Source organism: Ammospiza caudacuta, chromosome Z (genome assembly GCF_027887145.1).
Source record: "Ammospiza caudacuta isolate bAmmCau1 chromosome Z, bAmmCau1.pri, whole genome shotgun sequence".
In the NCBI taxonomy this organism is placed as follows: Eukaryota; Metazoa; Chordata; class Aves; order Passeriformes; family Passerellidae; genus Ammospiza; species Ammospiza caudacuta.
Window position 1 is genome coordinate 30,054,598 of NC_080632.1, and position 18,488 is coordinate 30,073,085.

The 18,488-nt window shown below is 35.0% G+C and overlaps 1 protein-coding gene across 1 annotated transcript in view; it reads left to right on the forward strand.

Moving 5' to 3' along the window:
• Window positions 1–6,775: 6,775 nt before the first annotated feature.
• FANCC (FA complementation group C) overlaps window positions 6,776–18,488 on the forward strand; it is a 63,003-nt gene continuing 51,290 nt past the window's right edge. Inside the window, exons 1-3 of the mRNA XM_058824025.1 lie at window positions 6,776–6,940; window positions 8,484–8,571; window positions 14,322–14,416. Coding sequence (XP_058680008.1) covers window positions 6,776–6,940; window positions 8,484–8,571; window positions 14,322–14,416 — 348 coding nt within the window. The remainder of the gene's footprint in view (window positions 6,941–8,483; window positions 8,572–14,321; window positions 14,417–18,488) is intronic.

The window sequence follows — 18,488 nt, forward strand, 5'->3', positions numbered from 1 at the left end:
TAGAAACGTGTGAAGGTGTGTGCTTGTTTGTGCTTCTGTTCACCATGCCACACACTTTCAGGATGTAAATTTTTAGCTTCTTTTGTATTTTGAGATGTATTGTTGTTACCTCTGTGGTAGATCACCGATAAGAGCAAAGCAATCCACATACAGAAGAGCAAGTAAGGAATTAAGGAGTGAGCTAGCAGCTCCTGGTTTTTTTCAAATGTGGGTTTTGTTCTAGGAAGTGATGTTGATCTGCTTAACATCAGTGTGCACTGATCAAATCTGGGATTTGCCTAATAGCCTTGAAACAAGTTAGATTTTGCACATCCATCTGATTCCCTATGTTCTGGTACAGATAGCTTTATGTTGGTCTTGCTGGATATTGTTCTGGCTCCTGCTGACATTGAAATTCTTCTGAACTAGGACATTGTATGTTTTGGTACTTTGCCGAATTGCCGAGTCTTCTGCCAGAGATGTAAAGGTACCTTACTTTATTGCCTGTTTTCTCCTCTTAAATTTAACTTTTAAAAAAATTACTAGTGGTGTTGGAGTATTAGTAACTTCTTTGGTGTGTTCCTTGCCAGGAGTGTCTTACAGTGGATTGTGATCAGATTTTTTTTTTGGTTTGTTCCTAAAAATACATTGTGTGGGTTAGTACTTACATATTTTGTGTTTGAAAGTATAGTTGATTGCCTTCTTGCCCTGTTAAGATTCATTATGGAAAGGTAGGAAATAACATATGTAGAATTCAGTGATATCACTCCTGCTTTCACTGTTCCTGTGGGCAGAAGATAAGAGTTGGATGGATGTGCTGAGATACTATTTCTGCTTTTCCCATTAAAGAGGGTTTTATTCTTTGTTTTTAAGCCTCTTGAAATGGGGTAAAGTAGAGGGAAGATCTGCTCCTACAAGATGATCTATTGGAACCAGAAAGTTTTAAAATTAATTTTTGTGTGAGGCAAATAAATTGTATTTTTGGGGGTCACGAAACCTGATTAAATCACAGAACATGTTGAGTTGGAAGGGACCCATAAGGATCATCGAGTCCAACTCCTGGCCCTGCACAGGACACCCCAAGAGTCACAACAGGTGCTGAGAGCATTGTCCAAATGCTCTTGAACTCTGTCAGGCTGGTGCTGTGACCACTTCCCTGGGGATCCTGTTCAGTGCCCAGCCCCTCTCTGGTAGAGGAAAGCTTTGTCATGATCACACAGTCCTTTTGTGGGGAGAGGGACATGTTGTGTTTTCAGAGTATCTGAGAAAGCGAGATCTTGCATGAATCCCAGCAAAGTTTGCTTCCTCAGGGCATCAGGTCTTCTCTAGACCTGCAGAGCAATGGAATGCAACTGGAAATATAATTCTGCAGTTTGCAATGATACTCAGATGATACCTGTGCAAGAGGTTTAATATATATGCTGGCCTCAAAATTAGCCGTGCTAGAGGCCACAATTGCTTAAACATGAAAACTGAGCTCTTTTTCATGTGAGACCTGATAATGTAATTCAGAAGGCAACTCTGTTAAATTACTAATTATCAGAGTGAATAGAAGAAACAAAGATAGAGCAGCAAAAGAGAAGAGTTAATTACTTTCTCCAGGAGAATTTTTAGTCTAAACATTGAATAATAATGTTAGCCACCTGGTTGACAGCTGTTAAGTTTGCCAGATTTCATGGATTGCTTAGCCAATATTGATTCCTTTGTTTTGGCAAAACTGTGTCCTTTAATTTTATTTCCTGGGGAAGATATAGTAGTATGCAATTTGTTTTAATTTGGAAAGTGCACATGTAGACAGGCAGTTTTCTATAATAGTTGTTTTTTCTTGCTCTAAAATATCTGTAGATGTAGGCACAAAGACAAATAGGCAAACTTCTTTTTATGTGAAAAGTTACTAAATTAAAAATGAAGACTAATCAACACTGCTTGTAAGCATACCAGTCTAAAATGAAGATGGAAGTTATTCTCTTGATTATTCTTGACTTTTGGACTGCCAGTGTGTGTAGATTAGACTTAATTCCAACCTATAAACCAGTCTGTGAAGCTAATTGTGTACTGGAAAATAAGATGACAGGAATAAATAGTTTTTATAGTAATAGTTTTTAATTTTCATAATTAAAACGAATAATATTTTTAATTTTTCACCTAGTCTTTACTACTCCTGGACCTTTCTGAAGTTTCTAAAAAATATGATTTTTTTCCTAATAAACTATTTTTAAAATTTATTTTGAGGAGGCTGGTAACAGACTGTCTTTACAATAGGAAATAAGTTATGTTTGCTCTTACCTCCTATCTAAGTATATATTGAATTTTCTTCTGTCAAGGTGAAGATGAAAAATATACTTGAGAACAAGGTAAAGAAATACATATTTTAAAGAAAATACATATTTAAAGAAATACATATTTTATGTAGAGAATTAATAAATGAGAAAGCACTAATAATGTTCAGGATAATTGCTACTTTTTTTTTCCTCTTGGCATAACCTCAGAATATCCATTAGGCAGTAAATTTGTGACATGATTATAATAATCTTTGACAAACTGAAAAAGTAAATACTCTTATATTACGGTATCAACGGTGCTGTATCACAATCAAGTTAAGGGTGATTAAGGAGTCACATGATGGTATCTTTTGATTATATAATATACTGAAGTGCTCCTAATTGGTAATATTAGTCTTCTAATATCTGTTAGAGTAATAAATACGCACAAAAGGACTGTCATACTGCTTCTGTAAGTATTAAAACCCCTTAAAAATAGTTCGGAATTTGGAGTGTATATTTATATGTTTTGTTGTCTTAATGGTGACTTTTTGTGCTGTGGGCCCTTGGGCCCTGACATCATAAGAGTATTTTTAATTTGGAGCATGGAGCTACTTATCATTGATAAGTAGCAAAGTGAGAGCTTATACCTTGAGTACTAGTTTTAGTCATGTTTATTTGGAACACTGTGACATAAGGAAATATTGTACCTTAGCAGTACCTCAAAGATCCTTCTACTTAAAAGGCTTAATTTAAATTTACTAGCTGAATTTACAAGATTAAATAGAAATAAATTAATGAAAGTTTAATTGTAATTTTTGTGAACCTAGTAAAGCAAGATCTGGGGGCTTTGCCTCAAGATCTGGTAGCGAAAGTTAGCGACTAAAGTAGTATATTTCAGACACTATCCAGAGAGCTCACTTGACAGAATAAAATTCCTTGTTAGAAATGCTGCCATTAACTTCTGAAAGGTATAATGAGTACCCTCATACCAGAGCTCCCCAAGGTTCTGTGTGCTTGAAAGCATGAGGCCAAGAAGGTTTGCCTGGGTGTTCTCAGAGAAGAGCACTAAAGACTTCTTTCTAAAAGTAAAAGATACTATAAGATGATTCACAATAAATCTGGCTTCTGAATTTGCCATGTTGTGGAGAACCCAGTCAAAATGAGAATCAGTTTTTGATTTTTGGCAGCTAAAATGAGTCCTTACTAACTGAAAAGAATGGAAATTAATCTGAAAGAGACTATAGGAATATACTTGTCAGTATTGTAAGTCGAATTATTAATCAAGTATTTATTGTCTGTGATTCCTGTAGCTCTTCCAATATGTTCTATACGATACTGGAACCTGAACATTTAAATTACCTTTGATTACCTAACAGTTTTCTATTTCTCTAATAAACCATATTCTATATCCTATGATGGTTTTTGAGATGAAATCTGTGTCTCTGGTATGTTTGCTTTTTAATCAGATTATTTATACATTCACAGTATTTATATATACACACTAGCTTTTCTGTGTGTTTTCCAGTAATGTTGGGGTGAAGACAAGAGTAAGCTATATTAATAAAATTGCTCTTTTCAGGACTAGATGCTATAGTTGAAGTAAACAATCAATAAAATAACTAATTGGAAACTTCCAGTGAAAACAAGCAAGTACAGGTTAAAAGTCATGCTATTGAAAACAGAGCACTATTGGAAGTAGTGTGGAATATGTGGTGTTGAGATGCTGAAAATCTTAATGTATATTAAATTAATCACATTCTTGATCCAGGATAAATTGAAGCACATAGTAAATGCTAAACTATGTTCCCAGTGGCTCATAGGAATAGTGCAGCAATTCCTAGAAATGCCACTTTATTGTGTTCTTCTGTTGATCTCAGCATAATTTTATAAAAGAGGTGAATTGGTAGTATTCCAAAACAGAGACCAGAAATGCCTTTAGCATTTTTGGTGATTATAATTCTTGAAAATCTGCATTCAACCCTGAGATGAGTTCAGTGGATTGGAATATGGTACTAACAATTCCAAGGTCGTGGGTTCCATTCTCACATAGACCATTCCCTTAAAAGTTGGATGTGGTGATCCTGATGTGTCCCTTCCAACTCAGAGGATTCTGTGGCTGTATAATAGTTCCTGTAAGGGATTCTGCTACCATTGAATCTACAAGAGTAGTTTGTGTCCAAAGCTTTACAGAAGTGCACAACCCTTCGTCCTCCCACTTGCCCCAAAAACTGCAAAGATCTTTACATGTCACTCTAAATGGTTATTCAAAGATAAAGAAGTGCACTGCAGATTACATCTTCTCTTAATCATAGGGATCATTTGTTCCTTATTGCTGATATATTAGGATTTTTAGCAGTTGCAGAAAATTAATTGCACAGAAAACCACATATATTTGTCCTTTAATCCACTTTGGAAATGCATATAGAACTGTCTCCTCTATTTTTTTCCAATAAATATATCCATGAATTGAGCATTAAACTGCAGCTAAAATTTCTGAACTCTGCTTTGGAAACAGTGCGGTGTTTCTCAGTTATTTTCATGAGAAAATAATGCAAAAGGATCAAGGCCAGGATTGATCCTTCTGAGGAGGGGTTCTGAACCCTAGATTGTGTAGCTGGAGGTTTTTTGGTCCAGGTCCTTAGTTTGTGCTTCCATGCAACAAGGTGAGGGTTTTGAATAGCACCGAACATAGAGCTGCTTTGTCTTGTGTGTGATTATTGCAAGTCTGTTGATGGGAGAATACTTTTCTCATCTCAAAATATTCAGATATTTTAAAGGAGTTAGCTATCAGAAACAGTAAAAAATTCACACTTGCAGTTATCAGCATAAAGAGGAGATACACTTCTAAGATTTTCTTTCACTTATGATTTGTACTGTTGTTTTGGGTTTTTTTTTAATAGTTGCAGTACTTAAAAAAAAAAGAATGTGCAATCCAGTTTATTTAGCTGTATTAACCAGGGAGACAAAACACCTTTCTTATTGGAGAGCTAGGATCTCAGACTTCTACAGAGAAGACCAGTAACATCTTGGTACTGCACAGATCCCTTAAGAGCTCTGCTGACAGAGACAGTGGCAGATAAAAATGGGAGCATAGTAAAGAATACAAGAGCAGTGGCTTTGCTTACTTGTCTTTGAACAAGTTTGGGGCAAATACATATTGTACACTAGCAATCCAACAGCTTAACCTCAATTTTATTTTTCACTTTTTTCTTTATTTTTTCTGGACAGGATCCAAACTCAAATGATAGTTGTGATTCACTAGGGCTTATGTATTTATGTATTTATGTATTTATGTATTTATGTATTTATTTCTCATAGTAATTAAACAAGCTTATTAATTATCTTCCAATTTTTATCTGGCTGAGATTATCATGCTATACAAATCCTGTGTTTGTAAGGGTTAGCTGTATAAAGCAAGCTTGGCTTGCAGGACTGCTGTGGAGGTTCTGGTTTATTTTTTGGTTTATAGCTTGCAAAGATGCATATTCATTCATTTCTGTAGCATCTATGAGTGTCTGAATTTGTCTCCAAGTGTGCAACAATTCATTTCTGAAAATTGCCAGCACATTCTGTTAATTGACAGTTGTCTTTACAGTTTTGGCAGAAAGAGCAATGATTTAAAGGCTGCAAGAGCTCATTTGGTCTTCCAACCTGTGAGACATTTATTTCAGAGAGATTTAAAGGTTGTTATACTACCTGCTGTGCTATTCTCTGTCCTTCTGTCAAAGAAAAATATAATAGTAAATTAGAAAAAAATTGTGTGCTGTTTTTTGATATTTTTTACTGATGCAGTTTGGTTAGATTTTAATGTCCTGTCTTCATGATAGTGCTTATCCCACAAGGACCATTTTTTTAGAGTGAAGTGTGCCATAGGATATAGATAATTTATAGTACAGGTTCCGTTCAGAACTGGGTTACATGTACAGCTGCAAACGGGTTATATTTTTCCCCCCTTACTTTATAGTATACAAGGAGAAACAGACCTAAAATACTAAATTTATTCATTTCTATTGAGGAGAATACTCTTTTTATCACATAAAGCTAATGAACAATTACAAATACAGAAATTACAGTGATCAGAGGCCTTCTAGTACCTTTTGTTTTGATTAAGCCTAATTATAATACTTTCATTTATCTTTGAACAAGTATTTTTAATTTTTCATCATGCATAGCATTTGAAACAAATGCATGCTCAAATTATTCTAAAATTCTGAGTGAAATATTGATGATGACAAAATTGGATAAGAAAAGCCTGAAACACATCTGCATGTTAAATTTATTCTAAAATAATTTACTGATTACTGTGCCCCTTTTGCTACTTCGTCATGATGGGATTATTAGTATAAGTTCTGAATATTGCAGATAAAGTTACCAGCCTTATGAGATGTAAACAGACACTCCCTACACCCCATTCTTGTGTGCACACAAAAAAGGTGGTAGAAATCCTCTCTTTGTATATTCGCTCTTGTTTTGAAGCCAGTGTTCAGTGCTGCCTGATGTGGAGTTAAAATCTTTTTTTTCAGGATTGTGAAATGGCTCAGGACACTACAATGCCCAAACTGAACTTTGAGTATTGGTTGGATAAAGCTGTTGAGTGGGGTCAAGCCACTACTTTGGAATCACAGAAGGATGTGTGCCTTCACTTGCCCCAGCTCCAGGAATTTCTACATCAGCTTTATGAAACAATAAAACATTTGGTAAGTGGCTTTAGAAGGAAGAGTGACCTGTTTTGAAGAGGTCCTCCAAAACAATCTGCACCGTGTTTTGACAAAACCAGAAGGTAACAGTAGCAAAAAGGTTTATCTTGTTGACCTAAGGTAATACTGGATCAGGGGGGCAAACTGGGGAAATAGTCACAGGTAATGCAAACAGGAGTGTGCTTCTTGTTTCCCTGATTTATTGTGAAAGGGGCTTTTTCAGCTTGATCAGTTGATGTCACGTGAAGTTTCCCAGCCAACGCTCTAGCCTCTTAAAAAAACTCTTTAAGTAAAGAAGAATGTGATTTTGGTTGTCAGGTCATAAATTGGATGATTTAAAGGCCTTAACATGCAAAACTGTGACTGATCCTTTAAATCTTATGGGGTCTGCTGACATGTTAACCCCAGTGTTTGTTATGGCACAGAGTGAATTCTAGCAGTATGGTCAGATCACTGGCATAAGCTGCTGCATGTTCTGTTTATTGATTTAATTATTGTCTGCACTCTTGACTAAAAGTAGTTGTTCATGTTTAGTTGCTAGTATGTTTTTCTGAGCATCACTTTTTCAGTGTATATATTCAGTATAATTAACCCTAGAACTACTGCATTATGGCATAAGGCTTGCTTCTTCTGGAAGTTATTTTTTTAAAATATTCTTATCTATAGACTGCAGAGTGAGGTTTGTTTCTGAATTGACTTTAAATGTTAAATTTTAAGTAAAAGGTTTTGGGGGAGTGGAGTTTCTTACCATATTTGCATTTCTTTTTCCTTAAGAGGGAAAAAGAATGTTGCTACTTCACGTAATCTGAGACATGGCCTGAAATGGACTTTGTGAATATGGCCCCAGAAAGTCTTGGTTTAGCCCCAAACATGAGACAATGTAAGGAATTTATTGTAATAGCAGGAGATGCTCATCATCCTTGCTACTTGTATGTTATCTCAGTGCAGCACTATTTTTCAATGCCTTCATTTATTAGCTAGTAAAGCTACAAAAATGGAAAAATAAGACTGACTACACAGGAATTGTATATAAACTACTTTGTCTATTACTTTTACAGTGAAACGTCTTTCTATTTGGTTAGAAGTTAAATGTCAATTTGTTACTGGCTAATTATTAAAGAAGTTAACTTAAAGAAAGCAAACAAAAGTAACAAAGTAAGTTTATGCCACAGTAGATATTAATCTCTTCAGAAACTGTGAAACAGTGTATTATAACAATGACGACCAACAAAAATGTGTGTTAATTAGGCTTTTAATACAATGACATTGTATACTTGCTGGTTACTAATACTGATCTGCTGGGTATGAGGCAAATGAACAATTTTCTAACATAGTTAAGTATTAGGTAAGAAAATTACCTAAATTTAAACTTACTTGAATGATGATATTATGGAAAATCTACATACTTGCATGTGTTTTGCTTTCAGAGCATTTCACAGTATAATAATTTGGATTGTAATTTGCAGCAGTGAGTATCATTAACAGTTCTCTTAACCTACTTTTGATGTGCAGTATATTTACTATCTTTTTGTTTGTGTTTTAGCAGGTTCCCACTGTAGCAATCCATCAGTTCCCTTTAATTGGACAGCTTCTAGGAAGGCTCTGTTGGAATCCTTTTGTTATAGGATATGGTAAGAATGTGTTGAGATATTTCTGCAGCAATTCCATAACTTTATTTTGTAGAAATTAGGAAAATATGAGTTGTTATATACTATGATTTTTCTTCCAAAAAAACACAGCATTCTTTTTTACTGAAGTAAACTTTTGAGATGAAAAGGCTATCCATGGTGCTTTAAATATATGGGCTTCAGAAATGTTAAATTCACTTTTGGATCTAATTAATTTCATGGAATCTTGGCAGTAAGTTTTAAACCCAGTGAGTGTTTATGTGCATCACGATTTCCATTCTCATTTTTTGTTGTATCAATTACATTTTGTTGGAGTCTCAAAATGTACAAAATCTAGTGCTTCAAATTCTTTCAATGGACGTTTCCTTCCATGTGTATCAGAATATACATGTATGCTAAGATAGAAGAAATAACTTATCTGATATGTGTGTTTTGTAATTAGTCTGTGTTATGGTTGTCTTTGTTTTCATTGAATCCTTAGGATGTATTTTCCCTGTCTCTCTGTCCTTAACTAGTGACAATGCACATTTAATTAAAACAGTAAAGTAGTAACTTAGGAAAAAGGCATATGGAAAAACAAAATGCTCTTACTGGTGGTGAATATGTGTGTGGTTGAGAATATAGAAGAGAAAATAAATTTGGCATAGGAAAACTGTTTGGAGGGAGGAGGCACTCCTTGTGCTATGTCATCAACAGTTCTGATGCATTTTTCAGGAACTCAGATGTTACATTTTTGATCAATTACTTGGGATCTCATTTAAGCAGAAAAGCGATTCTGAGCTTCCCTGTGAGCCCCTTAAAATAACTTTTTGTCAGTCTTTTGTTCTTATTACAACTACAGATAAAAAAAAGGGAAAGAAAAGAAAAATTAAATAACATTATGTGTCTTCTGCTTTATGCTTCTTTTTGGGGAAATAGAGAAAAGGGCAAATTTTTTTCAGCTAGCAGGGTTTTTTAAGTCAAGCACAGCATACATCTTCTGTTTTGGCTTTGTTTTCTAGACAGCTCCAAGCACAGGCAAAATTAACTTGTCTGTAAAACACATCGTAGATGTGTGTAATGTCAGCATTGCACCTCTGAAAGCAAAATTTGGGAAGGAAACATAGGTTTAGACATAGACCACTTCTGCAGAGCAACAAATGTGTGCTTTTTGTAAAGCCTTTTCATACTTACAGATTTATTTTTACTATGGAGAGGTTTCACTTCTAATCATAGGTTTTGAGTGTGTTGGTAACCATTAATGTTGACATGCTTTGCTTCTAAGTTTTTGTTTGGAATATGCAAGTCTTCAGACAGTAAGCTTTTCTGAGCTGACAATATATTGTGTTATAGAAAGTAGCTTGACTTACATTTATATTGTGTTATAGAAAGTAGCTTGACTTACATTTCTCATCAGAGTTGAAAGCCATCTCTGTCTGCTTTTGGCTCCTTTTCACAAAAATCCCAGCCGTACATTCTTGGTTTCCTCTACTTCTTTCCTCTTTTTTGTGTTCCTTCAGCATTTTCTGAAGCTGCAATTTGCACTTCTTCTGCAATTTGGTCATTACCTCTGAAGTTTGCTTGACAATGAAGTCTTGCTACAGTTTGGTTTTTTTTGTCTCCAAGTGGCAAACAAAACAGAGAGCTTTACTTGCTGAAAATGGAATCCTGCCCTTTAATGCTTAAAGATTTTCTGACATCAATAGACCTGAAGATGTCTGCTTATACATTCCCACCACTTCCTCTTCTTAGGGCCACCTGAGCACTCTTTGGATTGGTGGCATTTTAGATTCAGCAGTTTTTCATTTTGTTTGGCACTGGTTCTGAAGATATTCTTTAAGATAGTGCCGACTATAGCAGATGCTGACTCTCAAGTGGGTTTCATATAATTTCTCATTCGGATAAATAGCTCATTCAGGCATGTGTCGAGATCAGGCCACCCTCACAGAAGAAGGAACTAATTTGGTTCAATTCAGTCTTTCATACTAAAAAATGGAGCAGGAAAAACATTATACTTTTGCATCATGTCCAAACCACAATACCTATCGCCTTAGATGAATGTCTGTTGGTGCTGGAGGCTGACATGGCTGGCCACTCAGTGCAGGAAGCATAGTCTCTGAGGGAAAACAATCTCCTCATAAACACTCCTGAGGAGGAGGTGACCAAGTTAGCCTTATTTAGAATGCTAATGTGAGGGGAGCACGACTGAAGAAAGTCTCATGACTGTACTTGCGGTCCTGAACCACAAGGGATACAGGAGGAATTCAGTTTTGGTTAGGAATTCCAGTGGTGGTGTTTTTTCTGTTTGGGATTTTTTTGTATGGGTTGTTTTTTTGTTTGTTTGTTTGGTTTTTTTTTGTTTTTTTTGTTTTTTTTTTTTTGTGGGGGAGGGGGGGGTATGTTTGTTTTTTTTGTTTGTTTGCTTGGTTTTGGTTGATTTTTTTGTGGGCTGTGTGATTATCTTCTCAGTAGAACCCTTCTGGTTTGAATTTTAAGCCGAAATGCCTCGAATCCCAAACTAATACTATAAATGCTGGGAGGTTTCTTGGTGGCTCTCTATCTCAGTAAATGTGTGTGAGCAGGCAAGCTTGGGAATGGACTGATTTCAACAGAAAGTTCAGTTTTAGCTAATCCACATTTTGTGATATGTTTCAATAAAATTTTACAACAAACTCTAAAAATAATATTTTTGGCTCTAAGATTAGGGTTTTCTTTTTTCTGTCTGGCCGCAGGGTATTTATAAACTGAATGTGCTTGGGATGATTGAGACTACCTTGTGTTATGAGAAAAACATACATTTTGGTTCTTCGTCTGGTTTTTTTATAGTTCTTTTTCGTTGTGAGATTGGTGAGAAAGAAGTACAAAATTATCATAAAGGTTTGGACTTTTGACTGGTTGTTTGGTTGGAGGTGTTTCAGATCTTTTGTTTGTTTGTTTGTTTATTTCTTTGGGCTTCTTTTCCCTTTTTTGGTTGGTGTTTTGCTTTTCTTTTTTTCTTTTTTTTTTTCCCAAAGCAGCTTGCAAGCAGTCTAAAATTTCCTACAGAAATTTTTTATTCTCTTTGTTGGAATACAACATTAACCTCCTTAAAGGAGTCCTGTAGATAGGTGGTAGATAACCTTTTTTGAGCTGGAGTATCCAACTTTGAGTTTTTAATTTCATTTCTGTGGATGTATTAATTGGTTGTTTGGGTATTAGTCAACCTTTCATGCCATAGTAAGATCAAATGCCTTTGTTTGTATCCTGATAATGCTTTTCAGTGTTCATCATGATGATGGGTTTTCCATTGAGATCACAGTTGCTAGAAAACTGGGAGGAAAAAATCCACCACTAGGTTTTCGATGGCTCTGTGTTTGGTCTTTTGATAGGATTATATTTTGCAGCTACTGTAATTATTTTAAGAGCTGGGCTAATCTTCCCATCTTTCATCCCCTGTTCCAGGGCAGCTGCGAAAACAGTGAACCAAGAGTTTCCCTCAGAGTGTGTCATGGGGTATATCAGCAAGACTGTGGGCTCTTTTTTTCACAGATCTATGGGAGGCTACCTCAGTTTTGGTCAAAAAGTAATTTTTTGAACTAGGAAAATCTGAAATTGTACCAGTTCCTTATTTTTTTGGAAACTTTTGACTTATCTATGAGACTAGCATAGGTTGGTTTCACTGGGGATGAAGTTTGAATCTATCTGTGTTAATCTGTGTAAATTTATTATGCTAGAAAAGTGTACCAGCTCAGTTTGTCTAGGCTTTGTTTTCATCATTTTAGCTTTCATCATACTGATTGGCATTTTGCATATTGGAGCAATACATGCAAAGTATTTTATAGTATGCAGCAAGTCATCACATGTAACAAAAAATCTTCTCATCCAGAAATCTATTCAAGCAGTTACATGTATTTTCTTCACATCTTTTCTTAATTTTTTAAGTTAAAAGAAACCCAAACTTTAAATAAAATTACTTAGTGACATATTGTAGACATATGCTATAAACTGTATGAGTCAAAAGAAGAAATACTTGAACTATGTATATGTTGTTTGAGATAACAGGTTTGGAGTTGATGTCTTCTTCCCTTTTTCTGTGTAATTTATATAATTGAAGGGTATGTCAAAAGCCAGATTTCACAATCAGGCAATATTTAGTATTAGTAATTAATAATGTTTAAAATTTTTATTTTCCTAGAAGGAATTTGCTGTGATTTAGTCATTTAAGTAAATGAACCACTCATTTTTTTTTCCTCACAGATAATGTCATAGTAGAGTTTAGATGAAGGTGCTTTTGAAGAAGATAGTTGTGTGTTGGTGCTGATGTCTGAATGCCAGTTGGGTATAATTGGGATTTAATAACTTCTGCTGAGCGGTATGCAAGATGCATCCTTTAACTGCAGAATTACAAAACACAGGAAATTATTAGCCTTGTAAAAATCCATATTGAAACAAGTCCCCAGACACACAAAGGCAGAGTACTCCGAACTGTGGTGGGTTAAAAGTATATGCTTGGGAAGCCATTTCTATTGCAGAGATGTTAGTCAGTGGGAGGTAATGTCAGTAATGGCCTCCAGGTTTGTTGGACATTTATTGAGGAATACTGGTTTAAATCAGTGTTAACGTCTTTGGTCACCTGGTGAAAATACAGGCATTACTTAATGGACCTTTTATTTTTTCCTCAGGCTTTCTCAACAAAACACTTCTAAATAATACTGTTTATTGCATCCTGGATAACAAATACACAGAAAACAAAAGAATTTACTTGTTCAGCTTGATAATCAAATTGTCTCATAACATAATGTCTAAAACTGATAGTATCACTTATTTGTATTATTTTTAACAAGAAGGTTATTGCTTACTAAGTGAACATTATATCTGAACTACATCTGGTTTTCAGAATTTTCATTTCAATCACACACAATTTTGTTCTGGTATTAAATCCACTGTAGAACATCTTAGTATGTGCCAAAGAACATTAGGGAAAAAGCCACCAAAGCCTATTGAAAACAAAGTTGTGGGAAATAATCTTGAGCTAAATGTCTCTTCCGCTGCTTACTTCAGATAATCAGCTCCTCTATAATATCTGTTCATCTGAGCAGTGAGAGTTGTGCTCGTTTTGTAGTAGATTCTTAAAGAAGAGAGCTAATTTCAAACAGTGGCTTAGAATTAAGTAAAACCCAATCTGGTCCTTAACAGAAAATTGGAATAGGATTTTTTTGCATTATCATTTAGCTATTCTGCTGTCGGCAGAAATGTCATATTCCTGAGGCATGGAGACTCTTTCTCTATTTTTACAGAGAACTTGGTAATTTATATTCTAGTTATGAATGATTTCATACTTCACAAACTTTAGTTTTTTGTAACTGAGCATGCTTGAGTTGTGCAAGCTTTAGACACAATGTAATAAACATTTTTACTACTCTAGACTATTGTCTCTTATTAATGATATTATTTACTGTGTTGAAAGTTCCTTGAAGGTAGCTTCAGGTATTATTTACATGAGTGAATTACTAGGTCCTGCAAATTTCTTAAGATCATCTAACTGTTGTATAGATTCTGAACACTTTGGTACCATTTAAACTGCTGTTGAAGGAAATGATTGCACAAGAAGTATATAGTGATTAAAGTTAAGTGTGTGGTATGAATCTGGTAGAATAGAAGCAGCATGAGTTGAGGCTGATATTTAGGGCCTCAATTCTGTGGATGAATAGGGATTGTTGTGTAATTCTGTCTGTGTTTTGTTTGGGGTTTTCTTTTCCCTCTAAGTGTATCTTTATTTGCTTTTTTCCCTGCAGATGAAAGCCAGAAGACTCTGATGTGGTGCTTATGCTGTCTGTACAGCAGTGAACCACAGAATGCTGTGGAACTGAAGGCCAACAGCTGGATACGGGTAAGTGAATGGATCCTTCCCTGGGCTGCTTTGAATTAAATTGATGATTTAAAGGTTCTACATCTATAGCATAGATACACTGTCATTCTGTCATTCAAGAAACTGCTCCAAACACAATTTGCATACATATTGTGTTGAAGAATATATGATTCTAATTATAACAGAGTCAGTGTTAGTCTCATTTTAAATCTTAAAAGGATGAGGTATTTTACGTTTGATAGTTTTGATGTTCTTCCTAGATTCACCAGGTCTAGTATCCTTGAATAAGGAGCAGAAAGGGAAGCAAGTGTTGCTGTTAAAAATAAAGAAGCTTTCAATTAGGATAAAATACATAACCTGGAAAAATGTCATGGTTTGTTTAGAAAGCAACTTATATTTGTTCCGTAATTTTTATTCTTTTTGGGTTTTGTTTAATCTCCTGCCTATGAAGAATTTAATTGTATCTGAACTTTTTTCAAAGACAGTCAGAGAGGGAGGAGGCAGTGCTTGTGTGTGGATTTGTATTTAGTGACTTAATGAATAATGAATATCTAACTTTAGTCCCAAAATTAGAGTTTTGCATGGCATATCTGTTCAAATTTTTCATATTTCCACACTGAATTAGCAAAGCACATCAGCATGTAAATACCTTGCAGCATATTGATGCTTAATATTTTACATGGCTGACTAATTTGAGGGTGCAGTTCTGTTGTGTCCTTTGTTTTTCCATGGCTCCATGTAAAAATGTGGTAGAAAATATAAAGGGAATTTTTAAAAATCTTTTAGTCCTCACAACTTGTGAGAATGTAGCATCCTAATCAATATTTATGTACAGCTCTGCTAAAGCTGAAGATAGATTACTAGATATCTGTAGGTAGATAATTTCTTACTTACTAGTTTATTTTGTGTGTCATATTATCTAGGTATGCATGTAATACTAGCATGTACAAATTATTATAAAATAATTGATGGTGATGACAATGCACGTTTGTGTTGTTATTAAACAGCTATTGTTAATATAGAAGCAGTAGTCTTAGAAATATGTTCTCACAGTCTTTTAGGTGGCCTTGGGTATATACCTATTTAGTGGGCTGTACCTCTTACCATGAAAATTTGAACAATTTAGTGCTGAGTAAAATCACCCTTATTTTTTTCCTGTCTTTAATGTTTTGCAGGAGGCTTTTACTGAGGTTAGTATACTTTTAATTCAAAGCGTGGCAATGCTTGAGTACCAAAGTAAAATGACACAAAAATCTCCTCTGCGTTTCCAAATGTAGTCTTGCTGATTCGTTGTACTCTTTGTAATGAAATAGGAGAGGCACAGTGGTACGCAGTTAGTTGCTAAACAGAGCAAAATTTGTCCATTTTGCTTTTCAGTAGCATAGCATATACATATGCATTAATGATGCATGTTGATAACGTGCATTAGTGATGCTCAGTGGTGAGGGAGAGTTGTACCCAGTCTACTACAGACAAAAAGACTTCAATTGTTTTAATCTACAACGTCTGACTCATCTGATTCATGTAACTGAATTGATGCTGATATAGGGAAAAGTATCAGGTAAGCAGGAACAAACAGTTGGAGATGGATGGAGATGGGGCTGCTGGTTTTGTCTTGTATTGAAACTAACACATCAAGTATTTGATTCAAACTGCCCTGTAATATGCAGAAATTTTTCCACCTACTCTGTGTGTTTCAATCACCTGTAATAGCCACTGTGACTTGATGGGTCAAGAGTTAACCTAAAGGTTAGGGAAAGAGGGCATGGAGGAATTCAAAACACAAACATATCTTACTCATTATTTTTATCATTCAGCACTTACCTGGTTGTATAAGGTGAATGCAGCACCTCATGAGAATACAGCAGTTGGGATTAAAAGAAAGGGTATTATTAAATTGTTTTCTAGAGTTAGTAGAATTTCTTCTCACTTTTTTACTACCCAGTGGGTGTCATCACAAAACTTTTTGAAGAAAGTGGTTTTATTTCCCTTTCCTGATCATCACTGTCATTCTAGTCACCAGCAATTTTGGTATGATAAGGACTATCATGCTTGTTTTTACAGAAGAACCTGAACTAAATGTTTTGCTACTCTTGAGGGTTTTCTTTTGCCATCTGTGATAATGATTTATATTTTAAAAAACAAACAAAATCCAAAGCTGTATTTGATTAGAAAATGACATTATTGGGTCAAGTTATTGTTGAATCTTTTCTTTCCGTTGCTTTAATAGCTATGTACATTAACTGTGGCATTACACCTTGCTTTTTTTTGTTGGTGGCAGGCGTGAGTTCCTGAGGGATACTGGGGCCATTCAGTGCACCTTTAGCTAAGATCATTGATAGCAGGGCTGATCTCAAGACTTTTGTTTTTAGCTATTAAATTGCATTTTCAAAGTTGCAAAAAATGTATTTAATGTTGAGTGTATTTAATGCTGGCTTACTTGTTAACTTTCCTGCCATTGTCATATAGAAGCTGTGTTGTTATTAATGGCAAGAAGGGTAGTTACCCACTTGAAATATATTATTACTACATTTCTGAAACTAAGTGTGTGCAGGTCGGTAAGTTCTTAAAATAATAAAATATGAAAAGGAATTTAGTGATGTTTAAATAAAGTGTGTGATGTAGACCATTTTTAGGATTAGATGCTACTTAAAATGGTAGATATTTTTTGTTTTGTTTATGACTCTGAGCCTTAGTGTTGGAATCCACATTACACAGGTCTTTTGTAAAGCCAGACACAGCACAGGAAGCCAAGATACATGCTGCCACAGATGTCTCACTAATAAAAACGATCGTGACCTGGTGAAACCAGTCTCTAGGAAAGTTACTTAGTTTCTCCAGCTGGCCTTCTCTGAGCAGAGATTTTTGGAGCTGTGAAGTACGTATGGTTTAGGATAGACTTCTCTGTGATGTGGCTAGAACAGCTTCCTTTCACTGCACATTCCTCTTGAAATCACATTGCTGCAAGTGAAAGCTTTTTTGAAGCAGGTTTCCTTTTCATTAACTTGGCCACACCCTCTTCTCTGCTCTCAGTTTATGAGCTATGGTTATGAGTTGTTTATGTCTCTGGAATTTATTTCCAATGTTGCTTTTCTTTTGCAAATCTGTATCTTATGCATGGCCATATCTATCCCCATCTTTCTTATAAGTCCCTTTTAAATACTGGTAGGTTGTAGTAAAATCTAAAGACTTTAACACAAGATTGTATTTGCTTCTTTGTCTGTTTTATGGGTAGGATATATATGTAGGATATATATGTCTGTTTTATGTTGTAGGATATATATGTAATACCTGGCTTACATGTATTTGCTAAAATATAGTATGCTGAATATGTCAGGCAAAGTTCGAAACTGGACACTGGTGTTTGTAGAACATAGTAATGACAACATTGTTGCCTATGATGATAGCTGTTTGCTAACTTAGAAACAGTGATGTATATTTTTATATACCAGTAGATGGCATTCTTCCTATTTACATACAGGTATGCATATACTAATTTTCTATTAATATGTACGCAGTTTTCTGTTTCACAGCATTCTAATAAATACACTTCCAAGGAAAACTGAATATTTATTTTAATAGTAGTCTCAAATTTAGAAGTCAACTTCCCTGCTGCCCTTATTGTGTGACATTGTTTCGACTCTTCATTTCTAATGTTGGTTGCAGTAATGAGAATCGTGTATTAAGATTCCTGACATTTTTGGCAACAGTTCAGGATCCTCACTAATAAGAAAATTAATTTCATTATCTTTGCTGTCTTCACAGTGCATTCAGTTGAGCTGAGTTTTTAATTTTTCTGCCCATAATTTTTCCACAGATGTAGAAGAATTCTACCTGTGTTTTCACTTTTTTTGATAGTGACTGCTTATTGAAATTTGGGGTTTTAGCACTTAGGGCTTTCTATCCAAGGATGTATTATATTAAAGAGTATATGTGAACAGTTTACATGTGAACACTTCAAGCCTTGGTTCTGAAGTACTTACAATGAAAAACTCACATTGCAAATAGCTTGAGTAAAAAGAAACAGCTATTCCTTTTCTCTCACTTCCTTCTTCTCTCACTGTTGTAAATTTACAAGTAGTATTCTGAACAG